This window comes from Podarcis liolepis (assembly GCF_965112155.1).
Source record: "Podarcis liolepis genome assembly, chromosome: 1".
Lineage (NCBI taxonomy): Eukaryota > Metazoa > Chordata > Lepidosauria > Squamata > Lacertidae > Podarcis > Podarcis liolepis.
In genome coordinates, this window is record NC_139554.1 from 106,191,632 (window position 1) to 106,216,232 (window position 24,601).

Below are 24,601 nucleotides of genomic sequence, written 5' to 3' on the forward strand. Positions count from 1 at the left end.
TCATTTTAAATTCAAACAGTAATTTTAGGATGAGCCAAGTCAGAATATTGAGCACAATTTTGCTACACTTGCAAAGACTCATAAAAATAACACTCTGTAACATGAAAACATTACAATCGGGCTCTTGAAAACATTTTTCCAGGATATGCAAGCAAGAACCAAAGATATTAATTTTAAAATATGTGTTTTAAGAAAACATAAGAAATATGTTCAAAAAGGAATGTGTTTCTGGCTTGTCCTCAAAGCAAGTCATATGACAGCACGGTGAATTATACCGATTCTCTCCTTTCCTCCGACTCATTATCTTTTTGTTTCCTGATACATTAATATTCTGGCTGGAGATGAATATTTGTATTTCCTTTCATTTTTCGGTTTTAGTTTTCGTTCCCGTTTAAAGGTGCCAGCTTTCTGCATGCATGTTTTGCATAATGAAATTTAATACAAAACTACATTGCTTAAGACTCTTGACTTACATTATAATAGGTTGAATATTTTTCAGCAAAGCTTTTGAAATTCTACTAGCCAGTACATAGATAAATGATTGAAAGTATTACCCAAAAGGCCAGCATCCATTTCGACAGTGCTGGTGTCTTAGTAACAAGGAACGATAAAGGCAAATGCCTTTATTAATATTAATGAATTTTGTGCTGCACTATAATAAGCCTTTTCAAAAGAACTAAAAGGGATAAATACTTAACTAATGCCTTAAACATAAAACATTGGTGAACAAAATCCTTTGCAAAGCAAGAGAGGCACAAATTTGATCATCTAGATTTCACACACACACCCATCCCACTGCACCCCAGTAGTTCCACTGGAGATATGCAGACATTCTCTTTTCCAAGGGCTTCAGAAGGCAATTCTCATAACCACATAAAGGAGAGAAAGTGATACCTTTTACTGAGGTTACCTTTTAGTTTATGGGAGTGAAAGCTTCATTCCTAAGATTCTTCTCATTATCTGATTTGCACATAGGAATAGCACCCAAAAACCATGACTGTTGTTTTCCCTAAAAACACTGATCTTTGAACAGCTTGTTGTAACATGCCTCTCAATATTAGAAGTGTAAAATTCACAGTAGTGGCAAATGTGCCTTCTGTGCTTTAAAAAAAAAATATTGAGAAGAAAGCCTAATCATGCAGGAGTGACTGCAGATCAAATAAACATCTATTTTAATTAACATTTGTAGTAATTGGGTACCAATATTTAAAAACTATAAATAAAAAAGAGGGGTAAGCATGAAAAAGACTTACATCAAAATGCATGTACTAATACAGTGAAGGGTAAAATGTGTGCTCTGGTTGTTGAAAATCTAGGTATATGTATTATATTAAGTCCAAGCATATGTTGAAGGAAATATGTGCACCTCACTTTTCAAACGTCAGCCATAAAATAACATGTACAAATTCAGAGCTGGGGTCTAGATGAGAACATAGGAAGAGTCAGATGAATCAGGCCATCTAGTCCAGCATCCAATTCTCAGTAGCCAACAAGATGCCTATGGGAAGCTTATAAGAAGGACATGAATACAACAATACTCTGCACCCATCTATGATTCCCAGCAACTGGTATTTGGAGTGTAATGCCTCTGACAGTGGAGGTAGAACACAACCTAGACTGGTCCTCCATGAATTTGCTTAATCCTCTATTAAAGCCATCCAAGTTGGTAGTCCAGTGGGAGCAAGTTCTATGAGAGCAATAGTCTTAATATAAGGGATTGAATTTGGCTGATTATTGGATTTGAGTTTACAACACGATTGTAAACATAGCTGTGTACTAGGTAGTAAGTCGCTTTCATTTAAAGTCACCTTAAGTTAAAGTTCATGCATTCTGCTCCTGCGGGTAGCTATCCAGTGCATGAAGGGGTCTTCCAAGAAATGACCTTCTAGGCCTTTCACATGACAATGAGCTATGCCCCAGCCAGTACAGATGTATATGTGGAGGGCTCCTTCCATGAGGACACGAACACTGGCCAATCATAAAGGCGTGCAGACTGATAGCTGATTGTGCATCAGTCAAGGGAGACTTGCCATCACATGCATTGGAACCTGGAGGAGAGGGCTAGCTGGATGCATCCATGGAAGCCCATTCATACACTCTGTAGCCGAAGGTACCAAACACCCAAGCAGTTCCAACTAAATATGCTCAGAACCTTGATATAAGGTTTGAAAGTTCATCTAACCAACAGATTTCATTGTGAGGTGGTACCTCTGTTTACAAACTTAATTAGTTCCAGAGCTCCGTTCTTAACCTGAAATCATTCTTAACCTGAGATACCACTTTAGCTAATGGGGCCTCCCGCTGCCGCTGCACCGCTGCCACGCGATTTCTGTTCTCATCCTGAGGTAAAGTTCTTAACCCGAGGTAATACTTCCGGGTTAGCGGAGTCTGTAACCCAAAGTGTTTGTAACCCGAGATGTTTGTAACCCGAGGTACCACTGTATAACTAATGCTCTGAACCATATAGGGATTTGTTCAAACGTAATGCCAAACTATGGTTTGGCACTATGTGAACTTTCTCCTCCTCTTTCCCTCCTTCACGCATGATGAATCTCTCCCTCCTTTTCTTTTTAGTACAGGGATCTGAACTCAGGTGCCCATTTTAGATGTCATTATGTTTACACATTTAGAGGTTGTGTATATGCCAACCTCAGGATAACACCTATCTGATGAAATGGACTGCACTGTATGGAGGTTTATGTCATAATACATTTCTTAACCCTTTGTTCCATTTGTAGGAGGGTCTTACAAGCATATCCCCAGTAATTACTTATAGCATAACCTTTGATACCGCCCTCAGGGACGTGCCACTGAACTGAACTGTATGGGAATACTCAAAAGACTACTCTCGAGGACCTGGCTCCTGATTCAAAAAGGTAATGTTTAAAAATACAACAGAAAATATATGTGTAACATAATTACTGTGCTCAAATTACACCCATTTGAAAAAGTATTATTTCCAAAATCTCACTATACAGTTATAGCTGATTTCAAAGTACCCACAAATAACATATTATCTGTAATACAATCTCTCTGGCACAACACCCTGGGTTCCAGCCTGGGCTCAGTCTCTGCCTTGGGATTTGTGTGGCAGAATTACTGAAGTTTATTACAAGCTTGCTTAATAGACTATTGATTACTGCAAAGAAAATAATTATATTGAACTGGAGGAAACCTGAGCCTCTCTAATTGCAAGCCGAGATGAAGGTGTTTGTGACTTTATATCACAGAAAACAATAACTGCTAATACTGTAAAAGATAAATGGTGAATTAAATAAGTAGATGTTTTTCTCCTGTACTTTGCACACACTGAGATTGGTAAACTAACAAATTATCATGTGCGTCTCAGAGGTCACGTGAACAATGAGACTGGGAGTTGAAAAGAAAGGTAAGGATGCAATTGTGTTCATGTTGGAGTATCTAGTAAATTTAGCATTTACTAGATTTTATTGAACCATGCAGAGTGAACAGCAATTGCATAAGTGTTGCTGCGGGATCACAGCAATGAAGCACTGGTGTGCTAATGTTTTGCTCTTGTTCAAAGACCTAACTATACATCTGAGAACATTCTATGTAACACTGGTCTTGCCCACTGTGTTATGCAATTAATCAGCAATTAAACACAAAATTCAAATTCACCCATCACAGGCACACTGCAGCCCTATTCAGGTGTTCAATCCAAGTGATTAAGAACAGTGTGGAACAGGGGCATGTGGTTGACCAGTTGGTCACATCCCTGCCAGCCCTCCCTCTGCCATCCATCCATTGCACCACAAGGGCTCTACATCCAGGTGTAGTCTTTGCGTGTACAGCATTAGGCAGACAACCATCTCAGTTTCCTGTTACTCCATGTGGCAAATATACAGCACCTCCCCTCTTTTTTTGTAAGCTCTTCTTATCAAGCAAAAGTTCCATTGTTCTTTTAGCATTTACTCAGTTTCCAAACATGCAAACAGGGGTGTCTTGCCCATAGAGGATAGTGGCGCAGGGCGCCAAGTTCTGGAGGGTGCCAGGGAAGAGGGGGAGGCTGGATGCGGCACCTCCCAGCATCAGCTCGCCGCCCTCGCCCGCCTCCGCCATGCTGCTCCGAAGCAGAACCGCACCTGGAGCATCCGTCTGCCATGGCCACCACGGCACAAAGCAGCCAGCTGAGCCGGGAGGTGCTGTGTCCAGCCTCTGCCTCTTCCCTGCCAGAGGAGCTGCCCTCCAGCCGCTGCCTGCCTCCTCCAGCCCCGCTGGCAGCACCGCCCTCCCTAACAAACTCTGGGAAAGGGGGGGGGGGAGCCGGAGGGAGCTCTGCACCACGGCGCCAGATATGCTTAAGATGGCCCTGCATGCAAAAGTCCTGAAATAATCTTTCAGGAGAACACTGACCCAAGCAAACCACATTGTAAAAAAGGAATTGGTAAGGCATATTCACCACAGGTGTTGATTGTGGAGCTAAGTGAGGCAGCTCCAGAGGAAAGGCTACCTTTGGAAACTGCTGAAACAACAGAAGAGGATGAAGATGCTGGAGACGACGTCGCTGTAGTAGAGGAAGCTGATGCTGCTGTTGATGTTAACCGCTCTCCAGACTCCATATCTATAATAAAAAGGACACATTATTATTTAATTTCTTCTTCTTTTCTCCTATGGCGATCACTCGTAGCTGAGTAAGATTGTCTTCCATGAACACAGTGTGACTGCGTAGGCCAATTCTGGATATTTAATTTACATACCACTTGATACTGAAATAATCTCCTGAGCAGTTTACAAAGTATAAAAACTTGTTACACAGAATAGGGATGGGAGAAAACTAAACCCACATAATGTTTAAAGACAAACTGAGGTAATTCACACATTCTGAAAGCATATGAGAACGAAAACACAGCCACCCTTCGAAATCACACTTCTCTGAATTTTGTGGTGCAGTTCTCTGGCCAAGTAATATGCAGAAGAAAACATATACTGTAGTAAAATTTGCATAAAAATGCATATATTAGATTAAGGAACGTACAAAAATTAGGCAAAAATTCCACTAAAAATGTGAATATTACGACATATTTGCATTAAAATACTAATGAATTTTCATGAGGAATTTTTTTAAAAAGAAAATGCAAACAGATGTCAAAATGTGGTCTGGGGGGGGGGGGGAGAGAAACCAAGATAAAACTGAAACTGACAAATCTGCCTGTCCTTAACACAGATTCTATTTCACCTGATAATAAGTCTACAAATGAACAAAAGTGCTGTCTGTAAGAGACATGTTCATAAATTAAAAGCACTGCACATGTAATAGGCTACTGCAAATGCAAGACTGGCACTTGAGGTTGGCACTGCTAGGCACTTGATAACGTCCACATTCTAGCAGGGGCTCCATTGATGAACCCTAGAGGTTCCTAGCCCTGCTGCTGCTGCTGCTGCCTATTCACCTAGCCTCTCTGTGACAGCAGAGAGAAGGGGCAGCAGACTCCACTTGCCTCATCTTTCTGGGTGGCAATGCAGGCTGAGCAAATAAGGGTGACAGTGGTGAGTTTGGGCACTGAGAGTAACATGCTCAAGGGCCCTTTAAAGCCTACAACCGACACTGTGAAGATGTGAAAATGATGGAAATTATCCGTTTTCTAGAAGTCCCAGTTGTAAGTATGGCTCTGGTTACTTATCATTACAGTCATACCTTGGAAGTCGAACGGAATCTGTTCCGGAAATCCATTCAACTTCGAAAATGTTCAGGAAACCAAAGTGTGGCTCCTGATTGGCTGCAGGAAGCTCCTGCAGCCAATTGGAAGCCCTGGAAGTCCCGTCGGACGTTTGGGTTCCAAAGAACATTCGCAAACCAGAACACTCACTTCCAGGTTTACAGCATTTGGGAGCCAAAACGTCCAAGTACCAAGGCGTTCAGGATCCAAGGTACGACTGTATTTTAAATCTATAAATAAGGCCTATCAGGAAAAAGAGGATAAATTCTCTTGTATTTGATGACAGGTTGCAACATCTTATTTTTATTATAGTTTCCTCTATGATGATGAACATTGGCTTGTTTCGCTATGCTGCCTGTGACCTTGAATAAATCTTGTGGGGGTTTTGAAGAGAGTCCATAATCTCAAAGAAATCGGTCTCAACTAGCCCCCTATTTCTGTGACGACAGATTAAAAAGCAAAAATTCCATACAATTATACTGGTACTACTCAGACATGGCACACTCCATTCAAAAATGGTTTATACTTCACTGACAGGGTCCATTTGACACAAACAGGTAAACAGAATTCATTTCTACATGTGACTTGTTTACAAAGGTGAATGTGGGATCTCCCCACATATTACAATGGATCATGGCACTATTGTTTGTACTACAATCTGCTACCAGGGGACGGGGAAGACTCAACAACCCTTGCAAGATCAGGGGCTCTCAAATGCCTCTCTAATTCTGGGATGAGTGATCCTATAAACAGCAGTAAGATTGCTATGTGTGCTGGAGGAAGCCCACATTTATAAAGAGAAACAAAAGGACTTGAACATACTTAAAGATGCATATTTCCTATGCAAATTATTATTTCGCTGCAGAGGGGGGAAAGCTAATGTTATACAAATGTGCTTGAGAAAAACCATGCATTTATAGTATCAGCAGTGCTCAATATTTTAAAGTTTCTACTAAAGACATATCTGCAGAAATCACTGGAGTGCCGCTTTGATGGATTTATTTACAATACTTAGAACGTAGGCCTGTGATTCTGCTGAATATATTAGCACTTCCTTTCTGTTTAATAAAATAAGAATGCTTCAGAAATTGTGCCGCCACTTTTCCTGTTCCATGTTGGCAACTTGCTAATTATTCAATCGTCTAAAAATATTCTGTATGAAATTATATAGTCGACTGACCTTTGATATACACAGTAGCCCACTTCACACATTATGATTAAGTAAACAGACTGGTGGGGGGGGGGGCGGGAGTGTGTGCTTGTTCAACTCTCACCATCACCGTTACCATTGTCTTACTTATGGATCCACATGTGCTTTAGAACTATGGAAAACCATGGAAAGCCTCCATGACAGATCTAACACATTTGTGCTCACTACCACTCTTAGATGTTTACTTAATTCATCATCATAATGCCTGAAGATTCTGTTGGATGGACTGAACTGAAGCACAGGTGGCAACGAGTAAAACCCATCACCAGAAAAATACCAAAAGATCACAGAAATATATACACATAAATAACCTGGAAGGAATATTACTTCAGCCAATATGTTGCTTTTTTAGGGGAAAGAGAAATTAAAAATAATAGAGTGTTTTAACTGTGAAAAGAATTCTGGTTACATTCAGCTCAATGTCTGACAGGAGCGAGCCAGCAGTAAATCATATGAAGTAAGTGGGGTTAACTCTTTATTACAAAAAATAGGATCTGCACAAGAGTTTCAAGCCTAATGAGCACAGGTAAAGGGTAAAGGCAAAGGACCCTTGGACGGTTATGTCCAGTCAAAGGCGACTGGACATATGGGATGCGGCGCTCATCTCGCTTTCAGGCCGAGGGAGCTGCCGTTTATCCACAGACAGCTTTCCAGGTCGTGTGGCCAGCATGACTAAACCGCTACTGGCGCACGGAGGACCCTGACAAGTGCCAGAGCACACAGAAATACTGTTTACCTTCCCACCACAGCAGTACCTATTTATCTACTTGCACTGGCATGCTTCCGAACTGCTATGTTGGCAGGAGCTGGGACAGAGTAACAGGAGCTCACCCCATCGCGGGGATTCAAACCGCCAACCTTCCGATCAGCAAGCCCAAGGGGCTCAGTAGGTCTTGCTCCCATGAAGCAGCTGCCTAAATCCCTTCCTCTTCAGGGTTTCCCCCAGGCAATCTGAGACTGCGCCTGCATGAAGCTAACTTCTCTTCCAGTCTCTTTATGCCTCTCCTGGTTCTGGGAGACTGGGGCGAGGGGAGCTTGTCACAGCAGGAGGGGGGGGCTCCCGTGCTTCTTCACCACCCTGCCTCCACTCTGCCTTTTGAATCCTCTCTGATTCTACTTCTGATTCTGGACTTCTCTCTTCCCCAGACTCCCCCCGCTCACTAAGCCTTGTTACTTCTTCAGCACCTCCCTCCAGGCTTCTCCCTCTGACCACTCATTGTTGTCCCTGGCTCTGGTTCTGAGCCTTCTTCTTTTGGGGCTTGTTCCTTCCACCATTCCTCTGTGTCCAACCTGTCCATGACCATGTCTTTGCTTCAGTTAAAGTAAGTTTACATGATATAAGTCTCGCGGGAAGTACTCGGACTTAAGGCTATCCTGCTATATCCACTTCCTCGGAAGGAATCTCCACTGAATAACCAACCATGTAAAGGATTTCACTCTTAGTTACTCATGAATAATTTGTCCCATTGGTTTCAGTGGGCCTGTACCATGACTACATTTAGCTGGCTTGGTGGCCAATTTCTTTAGCATTATTGAATGAACACATTGACATTATCATGGACTAATATTAATTAAATATAGAACCCCAACCAAAAGCCACAAGCATGGTGGGATGTGCATGTGGTAAAAGGATGTGCTAGGCACTAAAAGAAACATTTATCCCATTATCCCAGTTGATATTTATTCCTTTCCAACACTCTTATCAGTGCACATCAGCATAACCATAATGCTGCAACCTAGACAATAAAACCACTTGCAATATTTTCACAATATAATTTGTGACATGATATTTTATAAAATGTCCCAAAAATGCAAGAAGTTTAGAATATTATGAGCAACTGTAGTATTAATATTTTAGTATGTAACAGATTTGGCAGAAATTACTTTTTCCTTTTTCTCAGGGGGGAAATGGGAGATAATGGGATGGACACTGGGAAATGTTAAGGCTAGCATTTATATAGAGGGGGAGAAATCAACAGAGAAAAAACATCCTGTTCTTTATATAGTTGAATTATAAATGCAGTTGTTTATTTTTTAAAAAAAATACCCCTGCTAATTTTCAGAGAAACTAAAGGCAGTTTACAATCCAAAACAGAAAAACAATAATAAAATATATAAAACCATCCCCATTAAAATCACAAATATTGACATCAAATCCACGGCTGCAAAACAAAATCCAAAACAGCCATCAAAACTAAGACATCAAAGGAAACATGTCAAAGTAAATGTTGATCAATGTAACTATAATACTGACATGACACTGAGGCTTTATCCAAGTGTGTTTCGAGAGACATCAGAATTTTGTTTTTAACTTAAGACTAAACCTTAATTGTACCCAGTTAGTTCATTACTCTAAACTGTAGCAGATGGCTGACATTGTAAGAGATAATCCCTGAAAGAGTCATTAGTGAGGATCAGCAATAATTAGACTGCAACCCCAAAGGTTCACGAGAAAGAATAAAAAAAAGTATCAATATATGGATGGGCTCTCTGTATGAAAAGCAACAAGTGCTTATTACATTTTTGTTCTTCTGCCAATGCCAATGGCACTGGCACGTAGGCCTGCATACAATTAAATAACCTTGTTAAAGCTAAAACACACTTTACATAATATAAGGACTTCCCTTCCTCTCCCTCTTTCCATCATCTTTGCTCTGGCATGGATGGAAGTTTCTCTTCAGCTCACTTAGTGATGGGGGGGAAGTGTTTTCAAGGCACACGGGACCCCAGCTGAACTAAAAAGAATGAACTGTGTGCAGCTTTCAAAACAGCTACCCAAAGTATTCTAACTGCCGTATGAATATTTCAAAGGCTAACTGAAACACACTCAAGCAAACCAATAAATAAATGATGTATTTCATAAAACCAGCATTCCAATCAAATTAAAAACTGCATATTCTAGAGCAAGATGACTGCATTAAGTTCCAACATCACCATTTTTGCTTTCTCATGCCAAGCATACTAGAAAGTGTTGGCTTACTCTGTATTGTGAAGTGCATCTCACAGAACTGGCTTCATCCATATTTCTATCATGTATATATGTATGTAGTTTTAATTTTCTCAATGTATGAATTTTTAATTTTTTAAATTGTTTTAATTGTTTTGAAAAACAATTCTGTTTTTAACAGCTCCTATTTTTATCTGTAAGCCGCCTTGAGTGTCATCAGGAAAATAGGTGAAGTATAAATAAATAAAGAAGAAGAAGAAGAAGAAGAAGAAGAAGAAGAAGAAGAAGAAGAAGAAGAAGGATTTTCTAATTACTCCCTGTATTACAGGTTCTTGGCTGGAATATGTTGGCCACTGGAGAGAACTGGTCCCATTTATCTACATTGACAAATGGTCTGCAACTTAAGTTAGCATATTCTCCCTCTGTATGTGCTTAGGGTAATTGAAGTGATCAATATGAATATGTGCCCAAAATTGCTTTGTAACCTTTGCATATGGTCCTCAAAAGGTTTTCCACATACACATACAGTACACCTTTCTCAAATGGTATCACATCTCCTGAAACGTTTTTGGGTGACTGAAGGTATGAGATTACAGTGGTGCCCCGCAAGACGAATGCCTCGCAAGATGAAAAACTCGCTAGACGAAAGGGTTTTCCATTTTTGCGTTGCTTCGCTAGACGAATTTCCCTATGGGCTTGCTTCGCAAGACGAAAACGTATTGCGCTTTTTTAAAAAAGCCGCTTGAATAGGCGCAGTTGCGACGGACCGTGCTTTGCAAGACGAAAAACATCGCAAGACGAAAAAACTCACGGAACGAATTCTTTTCATCTTGCGAGGCACCACTGTACTATAAACATATCGTAAGATGGTTCAGATTCACAGACTTGTCTTATACTCCAGTTTGTGTGGAGACTGAGTAATCATAGCTATGTCTTCCAGCAGCCTCTATATTCTTTTCCATATCACAAAAGGTATCTGAGAAAGATTTACAATTTAGTTTTAAAAGGTGACATTTAAATAATGAATCCTAATTTATCACCATTTCCAATTGCTTGTTACCATATATGTTGCCACATCAGGTTTTTGTTTTGTCTGCCTCACACTCCTCTCCCCGCCCGCCCCGCTCATATTCCAGGCAAGCACATTCAGCAGTGCCAAAATTAGGAACCGGTCCTTCAGCTCTGTAAGATTTTAGTAAAGCTAGTTACACAAAGACGGGTTGGCTCAGGCATTAGCAGTACTTTTATATCATGCCCGTGTCCATGATTGTGAATCGTGATGCAACAATGAATATTTTTCAGCACTAGAAGGATTGGGGTGGGAGAGGCAGGATGATTAGAAAGGCGAAACCTCTGGAGAAATATGAGCTAAATGTCACAACACATCTCTACCCTTGCACAATAGACCCTGACTCTCAGGCTCATGCTGCTGTCTTCTGAGAACAAGAATTACAGGTAATTAATTTTATTCCTTGACACAGTGTCTTCATAATTGGCATAATGGGAAATGAAGTACATAAAATCTACAGGAAAATGTTTAATGAAGTTTTACTAAAACAGATATTTCAAGTTTGCCAAAGAATTGTGGAGGATAGTTACTCTCACAAATGTAGGGCTGCTATGCTGCTCTGACATTTGTTGCTAGATGATTCTACAGCAGTTGTTGGCATTTAAATTCCCAAAAGTCATGACACAATGGGTGATAAGGTCCAGAACAGGCTTCCTCAACCTTGGCCCTTCCAGATGTTTTTGGCCTGCAACTCCCATGATCCCTAGCTAGCAGGACCAGTGGTCAGGGATGATGGAAATTGTAGTCTCAAAACATCTGGAGGGCCAAGGCTGAGGAAGCCTGGTCCAGAACCTCATCACCCTTTCCATACATGTGAGCAAGGAACGTGGAGCATCTTGTAGTACCCAGGGTTTGCTGAGATAAGATAAGATGCTATATCCCCCCTATTTTTTCAGTAGACACTGTTGCTCTCATATGGCAGAAAAATCTCCCTCTGCCAACTGGGCTGCAATTCCTAACCCACATGCAAACTGACAACACACACTATTATTTTGTGGATCCGTGGTGAATTGGGGAGTGATCCCTGACACCCTGAACCCAACAGGATCCAATAGTGAAGAAGGTTGCAGCGATCCAGAGTTACAAAATTTTATTTGCAGCCTTAGGACTAACTTAAATACTATGGGTGGTATTCAACTAAGTTTTACTCAAGTAAACTTATTAAAATATGATGGATCGAACTTAATCATGTTCGGTAATCTACTGGGTCTACTCGGAGTAAAACTTAGCTGAATGCCAACCTGTCAATTTTGACGCATCTACTCGAACTACATCTGGAGCCAACACTTAAAGTTTTGGATGTGAACTGATGCACACTTACTTGGAAGCAAGTCCAGTTGAGTGCAGTGAGACTCACTTCAACTGAAACATGCATATGATCAAGCAGTACAACTGCTTATTTATAAAGCACTGTATTGACAGTCATTAAAATCTGCATCAGTTGCCAAGGCAACCACTTAACTGTCAAGAAGAAGAGGTGTAGAATTATAATCCTCTGCTGGCATCCTGAACTCTTAGCATACTGCCCCTCCTCGTTTCCACCAGCGCCACACAGTGGAGCAAGAAAAAGTGCTAACACAACACTGCCCAACGGCTACGGCTGATGTTACATTATCACTGGGTGCTGCTCACAAGACCATGACAATATATATGCCGTACATTGAAGTCTGCCAGCAATACAGGTGGGGTTTTTTTGGGTTGTTTTTTTTTTGTTCTTTCAATGTTTTAGCTCCATTACATACAATGGGTCTGGAAACTCATTGTATGTAACAGAACAGACCCCACAGAACTAAAATATTGAAAGAATGAAAGAAAAACTGTATTGTAGGCAGACTTCAATACATGTATTGTTGTCTGAAATGTTTTTAGCTCTCAGCAGTGTCACAGCACTGCAACCGAAGCTTGAATCCAATTAGCAAATATAACAAGTAAGCTACTTGAGAATAACAAATCGGGAATGATATTTTTGTAAAGCCTAATTCCAACCTAATCTATTGTTGAGCTATCCCAAAATACAAATATAAAAATACCAAGTTAATGACTGCAATTTTCCAATTGCTCGCTCTGAAACAGTCCCACAGAAAAGCAGGGAGATTTTTAGCTCCACTTATAATTGTGTAGAATTGTTTTGTTGCTCAAGATTTTGATTGAAATATATATTGTACCCCAGCATGGTAGACCTTCCTGCTACTAACAAATTATACACAGGAGAATCTATCAACCCTCTCCAACCTGCTGTTCTCCCAGCTGTTTTGGACTATAACTCCCATCATACTGGCTGGAGCAAAATGGGAGTTGTAGTTTGGAAGACACCATCATAGGAAAGATCATATATCATTACAATCTCTCTCTCTCTCTCCGGCGTTCTACTTCACCACATTGTTTCTCAAAATGTCTTCTTGTATATGCAACAGGAAAAAAGATGGCAAAAATAACTACAGCCATCTGACAATAAATAAATAAACAAACAAATGAAGTTGGCATAATTAAGTACTAACCAAGTCAAGATAACACTTCAGTTTCTATACATCTAAGAAAGTATATGCACAGTTAAAATTAGATTATCAGCTGTTCTTTTATGATAACTGATGATGGGAAGTTGTTTTACTACTGTACCTTCAAACATAAAATATTATTCCATATGTCTTGAGTCCTTACAGTGCATGTCAGAGATAAGCCACAGTTACAATATTTTAGGAACAGAATTGGGGGGAAGGGAGGAAAGGACAGAGTCTTCTTGATAAAAAAAAAAATGTGATGGCATGATAAAGGCAGCGTAATTTTAAATTCTTTCACACTGTTATAAAATTTCTAGAAGAATGAACATGAGGCTTATCCAGTCTCCAATGTTTACCCTTGAAAACGAGGAATGGTGGTTTTAAGTGTTTGCACTCGAAGTGGTATTGTTGGTGCAATGTCAATGTAAGGCCATACTACCAGAACCTAAAGTCAAAGATTTGTTCAAGTACTTAGCCATATACACCACTTCTAGAGACCAGAAGTAATACTTTGAAAAATGTATTTTGAAAAGTAAAACTATTTTCTCTCTTTTACATTTGTGGTGGCTTCTGTTTCAGCAGACAGAAACACTTCAGGCAAAAGGGATGTGAGAAATCTCACTGAGGATTCTGCAGTCTGTTCAGATAAATATCTGGTATATCCAGAGGACATGAGGAAGGAGTGGGGGAGGGATTAAATGTAGTTTTGAAACATTTAAAGGGTAAATAGCTTAGCCTGTTCTAGTAGTACCAACAGGTACCTATCCTCCAGCTCCAGGAAGGTTTCAAGGACTTGCAGCACTGAAAAGGGATCAATCAAGGTCTAAGCTGACAGCTAATTTTGTCTTTTCCCCTTGACATCACTGTATATGGGAGAATCCAAAAGGTGTTGTCATGCAGGAGTTAATGTAGAAGAGAGTATTTCAAAGGCTTGCCTAAACTGCACAAATACAGAACTTTGTAAAATACATTACAATAAAACTCCTCCCTTGCCTGGAAGACACAGACATTCTTTTCTATGGAGTTGCTTCTCTAAAGAAACCCAATGTACAATATAAACCATCCTTAGTGAAAAAGAAAATTCTAGGAAATATGAAACGTGATTTGGATTTCAATCCTTTGCATTGTTACCCGGGAGTAAGCCCTGCTGAATGCAGTAGGCTTTACTTCTGGTGTAAACATGCATATAGTGTTCTGCTGTCGAGCTTTTAGTACTTAACAATTGAGAAAGAGACTTCTGAGAAGTCAAATTCAGTATGTTATCTTCAAACTTTGAATTACTATCAATGTGGGCAAGGATCAGAAAAGCACCTCACTTCCTTCTAGACTAGCAAGACCTGTAATACTTCCAATAGAAATCAGGGACTTGGGAAGCCTGACTACAGATCCTTGAGGTAGGGCAGCAAGTCAACAGAGCTAAACATGCTCACTCAAGTCCCACAGTGTTTAATGAAATGTATTCCCATGTAATTGTGCGCAGGACTGCAGTCCTAGTCTGCTCCTGAAGCTGCAATGCCATGGTCCCAGCTGTAGTTCTTCTCAGTAGCACATGATGCAATTAGATTATGGCTCAACATGGGCAAAGTCATGCTGAGTAATGCTTGCAGAGAAAGAGGCATAAGGTGAGGCAAGGGCAGCTTCACAAACTAACTTTATGCTCCCAGGTTGCTCTGTTTTTTTATCGCCAATTGCATGCAGGCTAAAGTGGAGAAAGGTGAGCTGAAAACACAGGTGTGCATTCAGCTCAATATCCTCATTCTGAAAAAATATGAGTGGAACCATATGATCAAAGATAATGACCATTTTCTCTTCTTCAGGGAAGCTGCTGTAATAAAGCACAGACCTCTTTAAAGGTAACCACTTAGAATGACCATAACAGTTTTTATCCACATCCAGAGTTGGGGAGGATCATCACACAGGGGACCTGCTGATTGTCACCAGGCAAATGGCACCAAACTGTGTTCATGCCACAGAGAGCTACCACAGTGCCGACTGTGACATGGATCACTCCCTGGTGGCAAGCACGATTCTTTTCCAGCCAAGGAGGATCCATCGCACAAAGCTATGTGAAAGTGCGGCCTTGAATCAACACAGCCAGAACAGTCATAACTGAACTCTGTGAACACTTCTCTGATTCTGTCGAACAAGCTCTACTGAACTGCTCCAGAGAGAGCATCAAAGCAAGGTAGAGCTACATCAAAGAGGCAAAGTACAACACAGCTACGTCCTCTTTTGACGAAAGAGAGCAGCAGAAATGACCACTGGGAGGAGCGCAGAGAGAAGAAACACTATGGTGCACCTGTAGCAGCAAAACCAGGCACTTTCATCTGCCCCACCTGCAATAAAACACGTCCCTCCTGTATCAATCTCTACAGCCATAGCAGGCACTGTAACTCTCCCAACAGTTTGACTTTGCCCCCAGAAGGTGTACTCTTCCACCGTCTCCCAACAAACAATGGCAATGCCTTATGAAGAAAAGTAACTTCTAAATATCTCATATGAGCTAATTTACTTTATTATCAAAACATTTCTGTTGCACAAAGCAATACCCAAAGCAGCTTTCAATCAACAATCTTTTTAAAATTAAAAAAAGTTTTGCAACCAATGGTGGATTTGCTTTAACACAGCAATTAGGAATCTGTGGCTTTCCAGAGGGTGCTGGGCTCCACCTCCCATCAGCCTCTGCCAGCACGGACACAACTGTCAGGGATGATGGGAGTTCGAGTCCAGATTCTGCTTACACAAGTTTCACCAATTCCCCCTCCACCTACTGCAGCCTTCTGTCCCATGCCAGTCTAGAGGGTGAAATCACACCCAGAAACAACTGGAGGCAGGGCTAAAATGAGAATGGGTGCCCTGCCTTGCATGTGCTGGTCATTTCCGCTAAACCAAATCACCCAAGATTGATGAAAACAATCGGCAGCAACAAGGGAGGCGTTTAGGGAGAATCAGCAAGGCCCATAGGCTCACTTGAACAGGACTTTTTTCATGGCAACAAGATGTTATCAGGGAAAGGACCAAGTAGCTGTCCTGGAAAACTGTGTACCCACCCACTAAACTTGCAGGTTTTATTGATGTTGTTTATTTATTTTTTAGTAAGAAAGGCAAAACAAACTTTGTTCTAGCTGTGTGAATAATTCGGTGTTCCTTCCTACCGCTGCAAAGTCCTTACCATTTAACTGGGGTCTATGAGACATACAATTTACATCTACTAACGCGGATATAATTGTAAACAATCAAGATGTAGGAAGCGCAGCTGAAGCTCTCTGTATGGATACTATGAGATGCAGGCATACATAGCCTACACTAAACCACTGCACCGGCTGTGATTATACTCCTAGGACCAATTCAGTAAGCTACTGTTAACCTTTAAAGCTCTCCACAGCCTGGGCCCTGCATATCTCAACAACCCTTAATAACAGCTCCCACTCATACTTCTGATATGTAATCAGACCTTGATTCCCGTTTCTCCTTTGCGTGAAGTGGGAACCAAGGAAGCTAGAAGCAGGGCCTGAACATTAGCTGCCAGAACGCTACAGAATGATTTCCTCCTAGGGTGCCCACTTATACGCTGCCAAAAAAAGAGAGGACAAAAGAGAACACAGATTGGCGTAAAATCTGCATGTGCTATTTCAGATGCATAGGTGTGAATTTAAAAATAATTCCTATAATTTAGATAGAAATACAAGACACCTCTCCATAGCGGAGAAGACTGCAACCAGGGAATCTGTGCACCTGTGCAAGTGCCAAGAGTCAATAGGCAATTTCACAGCTCCAGGCTCTCTCTCTCCATCAGGTTCTTTGGATCGGGCAGTGGGCTCCTTCAAGCAGAATACTGTGACACTCCCCGCCCCCCCCCCCGCATGTATGGGGCAGAAAAGAGTGCTTTCAATTATTTAAAAAAAACACTGCTTGACATTTCAGTGGGAGGTTTGCACTCCAAAAGCCGTCTCTACTGCGGGCAGCATATGATGTGATGCACGGGGATGTGGTGCATGTGAAAAATCACGCTCTCGTGCACATATGGAAGTGCTTTCTACAGTCTTCGAATCCCAGCTTCAAAAGCCTATTTGCTTTAGTGGAATATTTAGTTGGTGCTGACCTTTAAAGCCCTAAACGGCCTTGGTCCAGTATATCTGAAGGAGCGTCTCCACCCCCATCATTCTGCCTGGACACTGAGGTCCAGCTCTGAGGGCCTTCTGGCGGTTCCCTCACTGCGAGAGGCCAAGTTACAGGGAACCAGGCAGAGGGCCTTCTCGGTAGTGGCGCCCGCCCTGTGGAACGCCCTCCCATCAGATGTCAAAGCGATAAACAACTACCTGACATTCAGAAGACATCTGAAGGCAGCCCTGTTCAGGGAAGTTTTTAATATGTGACATTTTAGTGTATTTTTCATCTTTGTTGGAAGCCGCCCAGAGTGGCTGGGGAAACCCAGCCAGATGGGCGGGGTACAAATAAATTATTATTATTATTATTATTATTATTATTATTATTATTATTATTATTATATTTTAGCACCTACTCATGTAATTAGAGGAGTTACACATGCATTCATTCTGTCCATTTGAAAACCAATGGAACTTTACAAGTTTGGTTTGACTGGTTCCTGTGCTAAGAGAGTCAACTTATTCGGTGCCAAAGGTGCATTGTAACTGTAGCTGGGCTGAGGTTATCTGTATTCCCTTTTCCTTTGTGTACACCTTTGATAAAGAACTAGGCATTTGTTAGTATTTTTCTCGTAGCAGATGTCAAAGGCTGTGAGCTGTTGCTGCAAATGCTCATTCTTCATAGAACGACTTTCATTAAAACTTGACATTTTAGCAGAACAAACCATTTTTAAAAAATAAATATATCATTGTTGTTATACCAGAGGCTATCAATATAATCCTGAAGGTCCCTTGAAGCTCTTCAGATAGAAGGATACAAAATGGGATATTGCATAGTGCACATGTGAATATTTAAGGCAGCACTACTCAGATGAGAACATGGCTTGTCCTACTTGACCTGTGACCCCCTGCCCAACCCAAATGGTGCCCCCGAGCCATGTCTACCAAGAAACTCGATAAACCTCTCATTTCTGCTGTCTACCTAGGACTGCAAAATCAGAAGCTGTTATTGACCACTTGGCATATCGCATTACATGGCCAGTGGGCTACATTTTGTTTGATCAGTCATAAATTGTGCAAGCCTAGACCAGGCTGCTGAGCTAGGCTTTATCCTTAAGCACTCCAGGCTGGTTGTTCTGAGTCTACTGCATGTGCACCAGGTCACCCTTAATTTTATGATCTGCCATGTCACAAGCTGCTAGTATACAAGCACGATGCATTACAAGAGATTGTGGGGAGAGGTACAAGGATGTTTCGTTGCGATCGTAACCTTGTGAATGGCTTTCCTGAAGGAAACGTAAGGACATAAGAAAAGGAGCCTAATGGTTCAGGTCAATGGCTTATTTAGTCCAGCATCATGTTCTCACAATGGCTGACCAGATGCCTGTGGGAAACCCACATGCAGGATTCAAGCACAAAAGAACATGTTGCTCTCCTGTGGTTTCCAGCAGAGCACAGCCATCTTGGCTAGTAGCCATTTATAGACTTCTCACCCACTAATTTATCTAATCCTCTTCCAAAGCCATCTAGATTGGTGGCCACCACTGTCTCCAAGGTAGTGAGTTTCATAGCTTAACTATGAGCTACAGTGTGGGTTTTGGGCTCCCAATCCAATAAAATCACTTTAGATTGTCATGTAAAAGAAGTAAAAGAAGAATCCTGTTTTTGGAAAGTAAACAATGTGCAGGGTCCCACCAATAAACATGATTCTGAAGCCTGTAACGAAACCAGAAGATGTCTTTTGCTAACCCTAACTCCTTCAAAGTGATATTAAACCTGTGTACAGCACAGCTATTCCAATGGTTACAGCTGTTAAGGGTAGGTTTATATTCCAGTGCAGTGGTACCTCGGGTTACAGACGCTTCAGGTTACAGACTCCGCTAACCCAGAAATAGTGCCTCGGGTTAAGAACTTCGCTTCAGGATGAGAACAGAAATCGTGCACTGGCGGCGCAGCAGCAGCAGGAGGCCCCATTAGCTAAAGTGGTACCTCAGGTTAAGAACAGTTTCAGGTTAAGAACGGATCTTTGGAACAAATTAAGTTCTTAACCCAAGGTACCACTGTACTAGCAATGGAGTACAGATTGCCTCCTCACACAGGTATTGAATAAAACCGCTGTCAGAAAGCAGTTGTTTGGATTTTGAAATCCCAATACTGGACTGCTAATCCCGTTTAAGAATTCCATTCCCAAAACTACTTATTCTAAATTAACCTGGAAATAGTCATTATGTTACAAGGAATTAAACTGAACAGTTCAACTTGATTTCAGCTTCATGCTACAGGTTTCTCGCTTTCCACTATTTCTTGGTGTAATCTACACACGTATTTAAAAAAAACAACGCTGTGGAAATGCTTTTAAAAATGTTTTGAAAAATACATTAAATTTGGCATAGCTCACTGTCACCATCTAGTGTCACATTTGTATATTGCACTTTACAACACATTTAAAACGTTTTATTTGCAGCTGTATAGCACACTTACAGCCACGCTTGGTGGCGACATGGGACAGGGCCTTCTCGGTGGCTGCACCCAGACTCTGGAACCCCCATCCTAGACAAGTTGACTGACTCACTCACTGTTGCTCTTCTGCCAGCAGAGGAAGATCCTTTTGTTCCGGCAGGCCTTTGGGGAACTGACTGTTTTTAATGGAAAGGCTGGTGCTATGATGCTTTCATTGTTGTTATTATTTGTATCTTTAATAGATCTTTCTATATGTTGTTTTAATTCTATTGGTGTTTAACTATTTCTTACTTATTATATTTTCTATGTTTTTAGCTTTTTCTATTTTATCTGCATTTTTTTATCTATAAGCCACCCCTGGGGAAGAGGTGGGATATATAATAATACCAATGATGATGATGATGATATTAATAATGCCTTTCCTAGGGAATTTCTTAAAAGTCCTGTTCATTCATTTATGGTTGCCTTTGCATTTGAAGAAGGATTTTTTATTTTCAATCAAGTTATGCTAACACTTATATTAATCAGTAAGGATAAAACTACCTTATTTTCATAAATATTTTACCTACATAAATGCTAAACTTTCTTACAGAGATGTTTCAGTGTTCTACCCTGTCATCACTAGCAGAAAGCTACATCCCCCTAAGGATAAAATATGCTGCAGCTTGGGTGGAAAAACATGAAGTTCCCACTGTGATTTAAATGCCCCTAAAGCCTCTAGAGCTACAGAAGCATTTCTCACTAATTTACTTTAAAACAAAAAACAAATTAGTGCTCTTCAGCACTAATTCCATCACCAAACTGCATCAAAAAGTGATTACACTGCATCCCTTTCTCCATACTTGCATGTGACGTATATCCTTGCAACATAACTTTTTCGGTTAAAATAAAATGTAACGTTCTCAAATTTGTGCTGTCATCTAATTAAAGAAATCTTATTATCATTATCAATTGGCAAATATCAACCAATTTATTGAACATAGCTTAATCAATTAAATGAGTACAGGTGGTGCAGATAAAATTCTACTCAGGCAACAGAACTTCAACTTCTTCTCATCTCACCCCCCCCCCCACAAATCTGCTCCATAGGGTCCCCCAGGTCTCTGGAGCAGATTTTGAGGGGTACACCAGGTGGGGCTACAAGGGAAAGGAGAATGAAGATCCATCACAGAAGCGGAACAACATTGCATACAATCCTATGAAATTACATTTTTAACAGAATAGTAGGTTCTGAATCATTTTGTTTGCATGGTTTGAGATGATGCATACATATGTCACAACAGGCACCACCTTACAAAATAAATTCCTTGCTTCCTCTAAGTTGGCACCTACAAATTTAGTAAGAATGTGTATTAAAAACAATTAAGATTTTTTAAAAGAAATATGATGCCCAATTACTCAGCAGCACATTTTTAAATCAACCAAAGCATTTCAAAATCATTAAGTCTAACTAATTCATGTTCTTGGGACATGGGTGGTGCTGTGGTCTAAACCACTGAGCCTCTTGGGCTTGCTGATCAGGAGGTCGGCAGTTCGAATCCCTGCGACGGGGTGAGCTCCAGTTGCTCGGTCCCAGCTCCTGCCAACCTAGCAGTTCGAAAGCACGCCAGTGCAAGTAGATAAATGGGTACCGCTGCAGTGGGGAGGTAAATGGCATTTCCGTGCCCTGCTCTGGTTTTGCCAGAAGCGGCTTAGTCATGCTGACCACATGACCCAGAAAAACTGTCTGCGGACAAACGGCGGCTCCCTCAGGCTGTAAAGCAAGATGAGCGCCACAACCCCAGAGTAGTTCACGACTGGACTTAACTGTCAGGGGTCCTTTACCTTTACCTTTTTAAATTCATGTTCTAAACCTTACAGGCCTAATTTTTATATATTATATTTTAGCTTACCTCAGTCATTCACAAGGAACAAAAACGAGTGGTGATTCCTTTGAAACAAAAAGCCACTCATAAAATATAAGGTAAAATACAGAATACTAGGCCAATAAGTATCCAATCAGCTCAGCATGCACCAGCAGCAAATTAATATGGCTTACAGCACTTCTAAAGTAAGGATGCCCTTACTTTGGCAATTTCCAGAGGACAACAGTGGAACGGCCACTAAGCACTTCAGTCTTTGATCTCTTGCTGAAACAATCCTGATGGATGCGTGATGTAGCCAGGTGGGCATATTTACTCCATCTTCCAACTTGCTACAGGGCATTAAGGAGGAGCAGACTATAGGTCAGTGCAGAGATAACACTGCCCATATGCAGCTTGGCTACTGGAAGGACCAGAATTTAAATCACTACTTATTCAGCTTTATTAACTTTTTATAAAGTTAGTCATATGTGCCATTTCCCACACATTAAACCTGAACAGAGAGCATACATAATTCCTGTGTACTCTCTTCTGACTTTTCCATCAGGTAAAAGTTTTATAAGACTATTGTAAGCTCATGGTATTATTTTCACAGCATGCACATTGTGGGAACATGCACTGGAAAGTCAAGATTCATATATTACAAGCAGAGGAGGAGAACCTGTGACTTTGAGATGTTGCTGGACTACTGCTTCCATCATCCCTTACTATTGGTCATTCTAGCTGGGGCTGATGGGAGTTGGAGTTCACCAGCACCTAGAGGGCCACAGGTTCCTCATTCCTATATTAAAGGATAAAGCATGGAGTCACTGAATTTTAAGTTGTACACTCTTCTATTACAGCCTCTGAACTGGCCCTAATATACAGTGGGCACTCGGGTTGCGGACGTGATCTGTGCAGGAAGCACATCCACAACCCACAGCACCATGTCTGCGCATGCACGGGTTGCGATTAGGCGCTTCTGCGCATGCGTCGAAACCCAGAAGTAACCTGTTCCGGTACTTCCGGGTTCAGTGTGATGCGCAACTCGAAATCACGCAACCCGAAGCATCTGTAACCCAAGATATGACTGTATAGCTTCATGTATGTGCCTACAGACAACATATTCATTTAGAAAAGAGCCTGAATTGGTCTTCCTATATTTTTGGTAAATTTTCTTGAGTTGGCTTTCTAGCAACCATCATTAAAATAAGACTATGATAATGCTGAGTTTAAAATTGTATAATTTTTAGTTTAGTTTGGCAATTGAATATGTTCAGTTGTGTTTGTATATTTTCGTTCTGTGTACAGAAAATGTACAGCCGGTGGCTCATGCAAATAAATAAATATCTATTTATATACAATGTTAAAATATTAAATCATTCAGGTAGAATGATTGATTCCTTGAAAATTAGCAGTGACATTTTTTACTTTGACAGTTCTGGCATTCTGTTCCAGCAACTGCTTTCAAAGAGGAAGTATTTCATTATCTCTAGGCTTTCAAATGATCACATGATTTCTACAAAATTATTTCACTTTCCTTCCATTATAGGAGACTGTTACAATCATATCCACAATATATTGCCATAATCCAGCCCTGTACACACAGCTCTGAAATAACAGTTTTTATCACCATGATCAAGGGCAACAGCCTCTATGATAAAACACAACAGAAGAATCTGTGCATGGCACAGCTACTGTACGAAGACGTGTAGCCACCCCACTGAAACCAGGCACTACCAGATGCAATAGGACTTTGGCTGGACTCCACAGACACATGTCCTACTCAGATCAGACTCATTAAAGGTAATGGAGGTGACTAATTTAGGTTCGTTAATTTCAGTAGGTCTACACTGAGTAGGACTTAGCTGAATACAATCCATACTCAGGAGGAAGGATGGAATATAAATTTACTGTCAGCTTTTTGAAAAGCAACAGATGAGTTGCATGAGCCAGAAAATGGTTCTTCATTAAAGACTTGAGGTTGCTTGACATTTAATGGAAATGGGCAATGGGAGATTCAGGAAGAAAGCAGATATCAGTACAAACCAGGACAAAAGCTTAAAAGGCCAAGAAGCTGAAGCATGAAGACACAATTCCACAAATTTAATATTCCCAATAGGCAAGGCTGGATTGTGGGTTGGGTTTTTTTGTTTTTGTTTTTTGCACTTCCTTCTTTCATGGAAAATTGAACAGAAACACTGTACTGTTTTTAGAAACTGAAAATATGCATGCAATAAAGTAAAAAAAAGACAATGAAATATACCCAGATTGTTTTATAGCAGGAATAGCCGATGTGGTATCCTTCAGATGCTGCTGGACTACAATTCCCATCTTCCCCAACCACTGACCATGATGTCAAAGCTGATGGGAGTTGTAATCGAACAACATGGGGGGGAATGCACTGGCTACCCCGCTTTACGGCATTCAACCTTGGACAACCATTAAGAGAAGGTCGGCCATGTTTTTGACCTGCTGTAAGCAATGGATATTCTATGGGCAGCAGAAAAATATTGCTGACAAATGCATTATGGGTAAAGTAAAGGTAAAGGGACCCCTGACCATTAGGTCCAGTCGTGACCGACTCTGGGCTTGCGACGCTCATCTCGCTTTATTGGCCAAGGGAGCTGGCGTACAGCTTCTGGGTCATGTGGCCAGCATGACTAAGCCACTTCTGGCGAACCAGAGCAGCACACGGAAATGCCGTTTACCTTCCCGCCGTAGCGGTACCTATTTATCTACTTGCACTTTGACGTGCTTTCAAACTGCTAGGTTGGCAGGAGAAGGGACTG

The 24,601-nt window shown here is 41.0% G+C and overlaps 1 protein-coding gene across 23 annotated transcripts in view; it reads right to left on the minus strand.

The window, feature by feature from the left end:
- BAZ2B (bromodomain adjacent to zinc finger domain 2B) overlaps positions 1-24,601 on the minus strand; it is a 192,019-nt gene that overhangs the window by 81,231 nt on the left and 86,187 nt on the right. For 16 of the 23 annotated variants that reach the window (XM_083492830.1, XM_083492827.1, XM_083492833.1 and 13 more), the window contains one exon: positions 4,421-4,582. In XM_083492830.1, the coding sequence (XP_083348956.1) occupies positions 4,421-4,580 (160 nt within the window). In that variant the 5' untranslated portion in view covers positions 4,581-4,582. Of the gene's footprint in view, positions 1-4,420; positions 4,583-24,601 lie in introns of those variants that run through there. The other 7 variants (XM_083492845.1, XM_083492832.1, XM_083492834.1 and 4 more) reach the window with 1 other exon arrangement.